This window comes from Loxodonta africana, chromosome 1 (genome assembly GCF_030014295.1).
Source record: "Loxodonta africana isolate mLoxAfr1 chromosome 1, mLoxAfr1.hap2, whole genome shotgun sequence".
Classification (NCBI taxonomy): Eukaryota; Metazoa; Chordata; class Mammalia; order Proboscidea; family Elephantidae; genus Loxodonta; species Loxodonta africana.
Window position 1 is genome coordinate 130,701,325 of NC_087342.1, and position 12,349 is coordinate 130,713,673.

General features: G+C 36.7%; 1 protein-coding gene across 1 annotated transcript in view; it reads left to right on the forward strand.

Moving 5' to 3' along the window:
- Window positions 1-12,136, forward strand: part of ADGRB3 (adhesion G protein-coupled receptor B3) — a 795,310-nt gene extending 783,174 nt beyond the window's left edge. The window contains exons 29-30 of the mRNA XM_023544583.2: window positions 6,397-6,501; window positions 11,948-12,136. Coding sequence (XP_023400351.1) covers window positions 6,397-6,501; window positions 11,948-12,136 — 294 coding nt within the window. The remainder of the gene's footprint in view (window positions 1-6,396; window positions 6,502-11,947) is intronic.
- Window positions 12,137-12,349: the final 213 nt, after the last annotated feature.

Below are 12,349 nucleotides of genomic sequence, written 5' to 3' on the forward strand. Positions count from 1 at the left end.
TGGCCAACCAACTGGAAGAGATCCATATTTATGACTATTCCCTAAAAAGGTTCAGGCTGTGTCTTTTTCTATATTACCAGATTTAAACTGTTGGAAAAATATGTATTTGAAGCCAAGTTTACTCTTGAGTAAGATGACATAATAAAAATATATACCTCGTGTAGTTTTCTCAGATTCCTAGTCTAGTTTCTTTCAAGCCCAAAGTATATATTTATTCAAATAAAAATATATTTGAAACATAGATAGGCTCTGTTATGCCAGGCAATGTCCATGGGCTACAGATTCTATCTTATGGACACATTGGGACTGTGGCCAAGAATAGGTACATAAGTCAATCTCCTCCTACAATACAGCTTTAGGAATTAAGGTTAATTCCTGCAATGTGTATTGCTCCCTAATACGAGTTTTAATGTTCATTGCAGACTACTGTCCAACAGTCCACTCTGGAAAGAGACCCTTACATGCAAACAGTGAAGAAGAGAAATGGCCACAGGTTTATCCCTGTGGATGTGGACAAGGCCAGTGTAGGTGCTGGAAAAGGCAATTCAGGCAGAGCGGTTTCTACTTCCTCATCAGCATATGAGCTCCAGTCCCAGTAGTCTAAAGTTTATAGTCAGATTCCCCAACTTTATCTAACAATTTTTCTCTGTTTCTTAAAGTTCTTATGTATGGTAACGCATCTCTTATTTAAAATTCAGGCTTAAAGAAACTCCAACCCTGTGGTTCACATTCCTGAATTTAGAAGTGAAAATCTCCAGTTTATTGGAAGCCCACTTACAGGCTCTTTATAAGCCAGTTGCTGGGAAAATAAGATAAAAATAAGATCAGAAGGCAGAGGCAGGACTCTAAAGAGATGGAAAAATTATAAAGCACACCAGTCTGGGGCCATTAAAATGAGCCTTCCTTCCAATGGGAAGGCTTCCGATGTCTAAGGAGGGAAGGCAACATTTATCATGGCCTTCCGTGCTGTAGTCACCTTCCTTGGCCTATAAACTATGCCATTTCATTCATTTAATTTATTCAGTAAACATTTGTCAAGCACTTCCTGAATGCTAAAGACTGTGCTCAGTGCCTGGGATACAAAGACAAACAAGTCACTGCCCAGGAGGTAGAGACAAGATGCAGGTATTAGCCTGTAAAAAGATAATTTCATCCTTGTGGAATAGCTGCAGGGTGATCAATATCCACAGTTTATGGGCTCACTACCAAAGACACATAACCCATCCTGGATTGTTTTATCTCCTTTTGCCCCTGAGCAGAGCATAATCACAAACTTGAATAGTCTAAAGGAGGATGCTCCAGGAATTTGGGAAACCAGTACTATCACATGATTTATGGGATACAGCTAAGATAGCAGCATAGAAAGAGAATTGGCTTTGTATTCAGAAAGAATTCCAGCTCTCTACCACCACCTGTGTGAGTTTGGGAGTCTGACTTAACCTCCTTGAGCTTCAGTTTCCTAATCAGTAGAGATAATGGTTCCTGCCTCCCAGGGTTATTGTGAGGATTAAGAAAGCTAATAATGGCTACCATTTCTTAAGTGGCTCTTATCTCCGTGGTCCAGTGATAAGTGCTTGATATCCCTTTTTAAATCTTCAAAACAACACTGCATGGCAAACTGATTATTGAAACCGGGGCTAATGGAAGATTGGATTTCCTGCCTCAGACCACACAATTGTTGTTGGAACTGAAACCTAATTCTAAATTTGTCTTGATACAGACCTGTTAGATTTGACATGTTCCAAGTATTTAAGGGGTCTGGGAGAGTATCTGGGATATAGTAGGTACTCAAGACACACAGGTTACTTTATATCCTCATTTCCCTCAGTAACCTGAAATATCATGAAAGCACTTCACAACTTAACATTTTTTTTCTGTAATATCAACACTAAAGGGTTGCAAAGACTGACTGTCTCCCTTAAGTTACAAAACTATAAAGTGAAGGTAGGAGTCCTATGAAATAAACCACTCAAGAGAGCATATTTCTGTTCAATTATGTTGATGGTCCTCTTGGGATAGGGGTTCATACACAACTTCAAAATAATGTCAGGTGATATTAATCTAAATAGAAGGGAACATTACCAAGCATTTATCTTTATTGCAAAAATATCTATAATATTTGACAGACATTATAACTAAAGAAATTTGAATTTTATAGATACTGCCAATCAGAATATACCTTTATTTATTTAAATAGAAAATCTACATAACTTAAATTTTTATCATTTTTACAAGGTTTTAGAAAAGTGAATTCTAACTTAAATTTTTCACAGGTGTCTTTTTTTTCAGAAAACAGGATGTTTAAGTCACAAAGGAAAGAAAAAGGTAAACATAAACCTTAGTATCAATAAAGAGTCAAAAATAGCAATTGAAATGGACCAATAAGGTTTATAAGCATGAAAACTTCTAATTAGGTGATTAAGACCATAGAAGTCATGAGTGCTGCCTAAAAAATTATCAACACAATAAACAAGGGGAAACCCTTACTATTTGTGAAAACTAAAACTGCAGTTTTTATCCGTGAACATTGCTGGGGTAGAAAATTTCCAGTGTGCACTGTGATGGACTCTCCCCCACCTACCTCCACTATAGAAGAAGCATTTGAGTTTATGAACAAGGAATCGTATGTGGAAAAATCAAACTGAGCCCACAACAGATACGTGAGCTATCTATTGGCAATTCTAATGTGGCATTTCTGCCAGAACCACCAGGTCATCATTGCTATGGTGATTTCTGGCTATGCCAAGATGGCAACTTCAAATGAGAATGATTAGCTGGCATGAGAATGTATTTGCAATTAATGTTTCTAGGTAGGAAGTGTCTTGGATTTCAGTTTCTAATTTTCTCATTTGCTTCTATATTCATTTCAGGTTCTTGATATTTATTATTCAGAATAATTGTCATGAACCTCTGCAGAACATTGCAAAATGCTTTTTGGTTATGTGTCCTTTGAGTGTGTCTTAGCAATCCAACTTCTCGAAATAAATTTCACTCAGTTCAAAATCACGTTCTGTCCGTTTAATCAGAATATGATTATAAAAATGCCAATCAGTTAATGTAGTGTCATTTTCATGGGGCATGTTTGACACTCGGTTTACTTTATTGAACATGCTTTATCTCGTAGAAGTATGTGGTTGCAAGAAATACGAAGTGACTTTGACTAACAAACAAAAGAGAACTTTGTTGGAAAAGATAGGAAATAATTCACCTTTGGGGCCAGCAGGGATCTCACTCACAGTTCCAACAACATGGGAAACTATAGCTTCCCAAAACAAAATCGGATCCTTTCATGAGATGAACGGTAAATGGCAGCTTGCACAGACAAAATCGTCAGATATCCACCTCAAAACAAGGGAGCTGTGCCAATAGTATTAACTATCTTAGAAGAGAATGAGTTCCTTGTCTTTGAAAAGGAAAGATCTCATTGAGAAGAGGTGATTCAATCATAGAATTGATCTAGAAATCCTTCAAATTCTAGAAAAGGGAAGAAAGAGAAGAGGCAAGATCATGGCAATATCTGATTGGAGAATTTTCAATTTAAATATGAAAATGTAAAGGTTTCAGATCTGTCTTACTTAAATTTAGCAAATCCCCCAACCACTTACTCTCTTGTCAGCACCATTTGCTTCTGTTTATTTTTAATCACAGTTATAATTTTTCATTTATTGGTGTTATTATGTGACTAATGTCTATGTCCTCCATTAGACCTCAAGCTGCAACAGGACAGCAACTCTATCAGATTTTGGGCACCATTGTCATTCCAGCATCTGAATGTATAATGCTCACATGTAGGTAGTAAATGAAAGAATGAATGAAATATTTCTAGATGTATGTCAGGAGTATGACATCACTCCAACTTCACCCCAGAACAAAATTACTCTGTGTAGTAAGATTCATTACTATGAAAAATGCTATAACTTAGAGCCAGTCAGTATTCTAACTAGTATAGCTAACTACTATGTTGTTGTTAGGTGCTGTCGAGCTGGTTCTGACGCATAGCGACACTACGTACAACACAAAGAAACACTGCCCAGCCCTCACAATCATTGTTATGTTTAAGCCTATTGTTGAAGCCACTGTGTCAGTCCATCACATTGAGGGTCTTCCCCTTTCTCTCTGACCCTCTGCTTTACCAAGCAGAATGTCCTTCTCCAGGGAATGATTCCTACCGATAAAACGTCCAAAATACCAAAGTATGTGAAAGGAAGTCTTGCCTTCCTCCTTTGGAAGGAGCACTTTGGCTGCACTTCTTCTGAGACAGATTTGTTTGTTCTTCTGGCAGCCCATGGTATATGCAATATTCTTCTCCAAACACCATAATTCAAAGACATCAATTCTTCTTCGATCTGTCTTATTCATTGTTCAGCTTTCACACACATATGAGGCGATTGAAAATACCATGGCTTGGGTCAGGTGCACCTTAGTCAAAGTGATATCTTTGCTTTTTAACACTTTAAAGAGGTCTTTTGTAGCAGATTTGCCTAATGCAATATGTCGTTTGATTTCTTGACTGCTTTTTCCATGGCTGTTGATTGTAGATCCAAGTAAAATGAAATCCTTGACAACTTCAGTTATTTCTCTGTTTACTATGATGTTGCTTATTGGTCCAGTTGTGAGGATTAAAAAAAACAAAAAAATACTCCTTGTGACACAAATCCTGTGTCAGTATCTTAGGACCTGGTGTTACATGGAAATATTTGCCTCACAAAGGACAGGATGTACTGCATTATGTTTGCCAGGCTCACGTCTCTCCATTCAGTTGCTTATGCAAATCCTCTCATAAATCTCCATCAGCTATCACCAGTGAACTTATGTTTGCCTGGCGTTTCTCTGTAAATCCTGCAAATCTGTTTCCTGTACTCTCCCCAAAACTGATGGGAAGTTAATCGCTCTATAATTGCTTGCTATGTTTCATGTCCCTATCATGAGTAATGTCTCCACATTCCAGTCCTCAACCACCTGATTCTTCACCAGCCAACTCCTAGAGCTGAGAGAAGCAAAGAAGGAAATAATTTGGTTATTGCAAGACTTAAAATGGCAGGATTCTCTTACATAAAAGTAGGTTAATTAAAATAGAAGAAATTAGCTAAGCAAATGATTGTCTAGATGCAGATTAATTGGACGTACGAAACTGAAGTTGGCATAGGAGAGAATAGACTGTTAATATGTAAAAGGCTCAATTTTCATTTCTATTTTGCACTTTTTTTTCCTCAAGGAGGTAAAGTGGGTTCCACAAGGGTCTTTTTAGAAGGAAATGAGGTATTACAGATATTCCCCCGAGATATATTTCTTTTTCAAAACACATCCCTACATTTAAAAATATTTGATAATCAAAGAAATAGACCAAATATTCAAATCACATTTTAAGCATGCATATAATATACCTATGCAATCCACAGGAGCAAACTATGAGGTATGAAGTGTGTGCTTGAAAATACTGTAAAATCTTACTCACGCATGAAGCCACAATCTTGGAGAATCACCAAAATACTGATTTTTAACTTTTAAAAATCAAAACTGAGGAAGACTTTCTCTTTTAAAATAGCCCTTGTCAATCCAGGGTACTTATTACGTAGCTATTCTTTATAAGTGTTCTTTTAAATGCTCTGTAAGAGAAAAAGAGTCAGCCCTTGATGCTTCACCCTAAGATCATTTTTGTTTACGGCTCTATTTGTTGCGTTAGGACGGAGCTGGGAGGGAAGGGTATAACTGGGGATGCAGAGTATTAATATATCTGTGTCTTTGATTTTAGAAGGTCATAAACCACACAACTTATGCTCTGAACCCTAATTGTTAAGATTCTGTACCATCTAGTAAACAAACATATGAAACCTATGGGTCAGGTGTTCCTGCTGTGAAACTCAATCATTATTCACATGGAAAGTACAGGGTTTTAGATCCCACATATATTTCAGACACTTTAGTGCTTTGAGTCAGCCTTAATGGCAGGGCCCGGGATTTTCCTCCCCCTTTAGTACAGCCAGCTAGGATTTTAGCATTTATAGAAATAAAACATAAAAAAGTAATATTTCCCATGATGAACATCGAGGGGCTCAGGTGCTTTGCAAGTCCAAATTTTTTATCATTTTTTTATATAGCATTAACTTTTGAGTGATGAAAATCTTACACAGCAATGACTGCTACATTTTTAAGGTACTCACAAGAGAAAACTATTTTTTTGGTAATCTTGTAAGTGGAAGAAAAAGCCAATTCTTCATGAAGTGCTGAACAGGAAGCAAATATTTGGTGTAACTCATTTGCATTTTTGCTGTCTTCTGGGACCTCCTGGTTCCTGACTAACTTGATTTTCCTTATTAGTAAAGTGAAAATATGAAATCTCTTTTTTTAATGCATGAATCAGGTTAGCGATTAAAGCCAGCCTGTTCTTTTTTGCAGAAGGTCATGCATACAAGGAAGAGGCATATGGAACTGTTTCAGGAACTAAATCAGAAATTTCAAACTTTGGACAGATTTCGGGATATACCAAATACAAGCAGTATGGTGAGTGTGCTTTGCTTCATCCATGCCTAGTACCACCATGCTAAATGATGTGTAAGATGCCAGGTGTTAGCACTACTCTCCAAACCAGTTGCCACTGAGTTGATTGAGACTCATGGTGATCCCGTGTGTATCAGTCAATAGTTGAATCAGTGGTTGTTAAATGAAGATTATAAGAAATACTATCCATTTTAATTCTTAAGTGGTCTCTAAATAGTTCATATATGCCAGTCTTTTTTCCTCTTTACAGCAGGAATCGTTCACTATTTGTATCACCAATACAATGCTAGGCAGATAGAAGATACTGCATACGTGAAGCGGTTCTTTCCCATCTACTCTTCTTAATATTAAGCTGTCAATTTTTAGCTAGCAAATAAAATGAGAATTACACCATTGAGATTAGACCTAAACACATTAGCTACTCGTTTTGGAATATTGAAAGCTGACATTGAAATAAATAAGAAATTCCATTTGTTAAAATAAAAAAAAAGGAGGGGAATATATTTACCAATCTTAAAGACTTATGTAACAGACACAGCTGGCTGACTGCTATAATGTGATTGTAGTTTCCCCTTGTTGTATGGTCTGGGTATTAAATCATTAATGCCACAAATATCTGTATCCGTATCTCAGTTTCCTGACAACCAAAATAGTCTACTAATTATACCAGATCTCTGCAGCAGCATGTCTTTTCTAAAAGAGATTTACAAATATTTAGTCTTTGGGAGGTTAGGAGTGGGGAGGATAGAGTTGTCACTGATGCTTGAATATTGTCCCAAATATCTGAGAACAGGGAAAAAGACCAAGAGTTCCTTATTCAGTTTTGATTAATAATGAACATGTGAGTTAGTTCATTATCCCTAATTCAGATACATAATTTGTTGTGGCACATCACTAATGAAAAATTGTATAAATGGATAAAGACATTTTTAAAAAATCTCAGTCTTTTCCCTTTTTTTTTTTTTTTTTTCTTTCTGGCTACTAACTCACAACACCTGCCCAGCACTGCAAATGATGGTAATTATGTACGATAATAGAATACAGGGACTCGAATGGAAACTGAAGGACCATTTAAGTCCTTAAGTCCATTTACCATCTTCTAGGCAGGACAATATTTAAATCACACTCCAAGCAAAGGCACTATTTAATGACACCCAGAGACACACTCTATTGCTTTGAATGGGCTTCTCAAACCATACGAAATCAAGACCTCTTTCCAAATAGCTTCCCCAAATTCTTGCTATTTTAAAATAAATAAAAATGTATTTGTCCCCAAATATTGGTAGGTTGGAAGAAGGAAGAAAGTAAAGAAGTAAGGGAAGAAGAATTATAAGAAAGGGAAGGAGAAATGGATAAAAGGAAAGATGAATGAAGAGAGGGAGGGAGGAGGGGAACAAAGGAGGGAGAAAGAGAGGGACTTATCCACAAGTGGACTAGTATCCTGCTTCTGGACCCATGAGTTATGGGAAAAGCTCAGGCAGCCTGGACGTATTTTGGGTGGCTCTAAATTCTGATATTCAGCTAACATCTCATCCGAACATTCTATTTCTATTGATGCAAGGTTAAGACCATATTAGCATTTTTGGAAGCTCTATAACATGTTGCCTTATATTGAATTTATAATTTATTAGAATGTTATTACACATGCTTCATTTTAGCTACGTCTCCTCTATTCTGTATTTGAGCTCAAAAACAAAAAACAAAACAAAACAAAAAACCAGCTGTGGAAATTCAGGAGTTTATGTTAACTCTGACTGAATTTTATGTTATGAGATTGAAGGCTCCATTGAAGCCTTCCCCAGCCTCTGTTGCTCTCACTACCATGTACAATGGCCCCTTTGAGCTGCTCCACAGTTTATCATTCATTTGGACCATTGGAAAGTGTTACACATTTCCACATGAGAGCCTGCAGGCTCATCTCCCAACCATATAGGAAGTTCAGTAGTTTGTGAGCACCATCCGCTGACCAACAGCTGTCTCCTCACTCCCTGCATTTCCACTTTCCACTCTGATTGCTGGGTGCAGGATGTCCTCACCACTTACGGAGCTGAGAGCTTCTGCCCTACAAAGTGCACACACATTTGTGAGCAATGGTAAAAACCATAATTCTTCTGGGAGGATCACTGAATGCCAAAGGAGATGAACAAGAAAGCCAATCTTATTTGAATTAATTCATTACTCACTAATAGAATCTTTTAGAAATTCAACTGATAGAATCTTTTAGAAATTCAGTTGGTCCAGTACTGACAATAATACGGTACTCTTTGGAATTCAAATTTAGGTGTTCTGACAAGGCTTTAAATGGGCCTTTTTAATTCATGTATCTTTGGTTCTTGATCTTCAAAATACACAAATAATATCCCAAAGGGAACTCCCATTTTCAAAGAAAATTAACACTCCAGATACCTTGAATCCTTTTAGGGTTAAACTAGTTGAACTTTCTGTCAAGTTAAGGATTCCCAGGAAGTTACTTTAGACACAGCCCTTGTCTAAGATGGGTAAGACCATAAGACCACTCTATGCACTTGACTCAACCAGTGGATCTTTCATTTGATGATTGATGATTCAGGTCACTGTGGCACCCAAAAATGTTCAGTGGTTCCCCATTGCCTATAAAATGAATTCCAAATTCAGAACCCCTTATGACTCCCAATTCACCTTCCACCTGCTTTTTCTGTTATTCTTTTTCACTGTAACTAAAATTCATCACTTTTCTCAGAGTTTTCCCATCTCCATGCTCTCTGGGTTTTTCCTTCTCAGTATGCCTATTCAGTCACCCCATTTCCAACCACACATATGTTTTCATGCCCAAGCCTGTCTTCCTATTCCAGCTCTAATTTCACTTTTCTTGGAAAGGTTTATGTGCTTCCCACAAAAGGAAACCATCTCTCCACCTTCCTCTGAACTCCCATAGCACTTTTGTTGGATCATGGATATAGATATTGATATAGATAGATATACCTTATATAGCTCTTTAAGTATAAGCACCTTACATAATAAGTATGATTACTCTATAATTCTAGGCACTGTGCTAGCCCCTCCCCACCTTTGTGTGTTTGTGTGTGTGTTGTTGTTGTTTTTGGCAACTCCACAAGCTAGGTAGGTACTGATCTGCTCATTCTACCAACTTCTTGGGCCCATAACACAAAAAGTATCCCTGTCTTGCAGATACTAAAGTTGAAGTTCAGAGAAATTAAATTGCTCAAGGTAATATTCATATGAAGTGGGGAACTGGAAATTGGATCTGCAAGCCTCAGGCTTTAAATCTTGTGCTCAGGACTACACTGCTTTTTCATATTTTACTTATCACCTTATTACCCCTAGCGCCTAATACAGTGTCCAGCAGAGAGCAGCTGGTAAATACATATTGATTCAAGGGTGACAGGAAGGAAAGAGGGAAGAAAAGAGGCAGGGAAAGAGAGAAAGAAAGGAAGAGCTGGCTCACGATACAAAATTTCAGAATATTCAAATTAAAGCATAATTAATCCCCTGCATATATCCTAAAAGTGAACTTTCTATTAAGTCTTTACTATTAGCTACTTTTTTTCTTGTATTTCTTCATGATGAAAGCTAATAAGTGCTGAAAACATCTAAAGTATTGAGGATTTTGATTATTTGGTTTCTAGTTATAGTAAAAAAAAAAAAATTTTTTTTTTTTTAGTTATAGTATTTTTTATAGATTGCCTCTCTTGCTTACTTGTAGCTATTTTTTATAAAATCATCTTGAGATGATGTTTAATACACTGGGTGGGACCCAGAAAATAATTCAAGCATCTGTATTATGTTCCACCTGCTAGTTGATTATAATCGTTTGAAGGTCTTGTTTAGGGATATGGTAGCAGGAAAGAACACATTCAACAACCATAGTAGTCTAACTAAACATAACGTTTTATCATGAAAATGATAATAATAGTGGAATTTTAGGCCTTTTAAACAATTTTAATGATCAGAAAGAATAGAAATCAAGAGCGTATAGAAATGAAAAGGCAGTGTTTTTCAAAAAGAAAATCTTTTTAAAATGTGGTGTATTTTGTTGGGATAAAATTAAAAGTAGAAAAATTGTTTAGAAAGAGTTAAATGGTCTCCGTCTCCTTTCATGAATAATGACTAATTTTAGTGAATCTCTGTATTGAATTTAGTAGTAGTGTGTAGCAGACAATTTTCATTTGGCCTTTTCTCTAAAAACAATAAATTCAGCTTTAATCAATAATCTCCATAATTCTGCATCCTTTAGGTTACCCACTGGTTGTTTTAGTTTTTTTTTCTGAGAAGTTTTCTGTTATGATTTCCTTCTTGTTCATTGATGATACTCAGCTTAGTCTATCCCATTCACATTCCTTTATTTTATAGAACGCTTTAAACATTTTTTTTAATAAAGAAAGTTCACTGCTAAATTCTAGCAAAATATTAGGCTACAGAAGCCTCTAGTGGGTCTATTCATATATTTATTTACTGAACACCTACAAAATAGCAGGGAGAAAAAATCCAGTTGCCGTCCAGTGGATTCTGACTCATAGCGACCTTGTAGGACAGGGTAGAACTGCCCCATAGTATTTCCAAGGAGCAGCTGGTGGATTCGAACTGACGACCTTTTGATGAGCAGCTGAGCTCTTAACCACTACACCACCAGGGCTCCTCACAAGCATGAATGGGGTCATAATTAGGTAAAACATAATTCTTGGTAATAAGGGGGTGTGTGCCATAAGGATGATAAGGAATGGTGGTGTGTGGACATTTTCAAAGACCTGCTTTTATTGTTGGGTGCTTTCTCAAAGAACGGTGGGCTTTGAAATAAAGAATAATTTGTATTAATTTGTGTGTCATCCAAATATATAGAAAATTGTGACGAATGTATAGCATAAAAATAGATCACCAAACAAGAGAATATTGCAATATTTTAATATTCTAAAAAGGATAATTTCTTGAGAAAAATTAAGCAAAGATGGGATCTAAAATTCTGTTTTTATGAAATTCTGTTTTATGAAACAGTTTGGGTAGCTATTTTTACTTAATAAATAACATGCCCCATTAAATATTCTCAACTTTGTTTACCCCAAACACAGATCCTGCCACAATATTTAAATTTTATACATTTCATCTTAGCAATGACTTAAACTCCTCTCCTTCCTTTTTGGACCTCTGGCCATACTGATCTTTAACAAGATACCCAAAACAAAATGTCATCTACGTTGCCTTCCAGAATATTAGTCACTTGCTTCGGTTCCTGGAAAAAAATATTTAGGATAACTTGAGAAGGTGTTCATCAGTTTGTTCCATGAAAGAAAGCTAGAATGATGACTTTTTCCTGCAGCTGGCCACAATTTCAAATCATCTCTGTAATCATATAAACTGAATCAGGCTTACAAACATGTTCTCTTCCTGGAAAACTTCGACGAGCAGCAATCCAAGTCATCAAATAAATGACTCTCTTCCTCTCTTTTCTCAACAGGAAAACCCAGCACCAAACAAGAATCCATGGGACACTTTCAAAAATCCCAGTGAATATCAACATTACACCACAATCAACGTCTTAGATACAGAGGCAAAAGATGCTTTGGAACTGAGGCCGGCAGAGTGGGAGAAGTGTCTGAATTTGCCTCTGGATGTCCAAGAGGGTGACTTTCAAACAGAAGTTTAACAAAATCAAAATGGATTGAGGTGGAGGCAAAACAATTTATTGCACTGACACTTAAGACTTGAGAAGCCTGACATTTCTATCTGGACAGTTTGACTATCCTATGTCAGGGCCTTCATGTGCCAAACATCAGTGGTGTTTTCGTATGGTAACTTCTCACTAGTCAGGCTAATGGAGAGAGGACCAGGTGTACAGTTCTGACCATCCTGTGTTGTA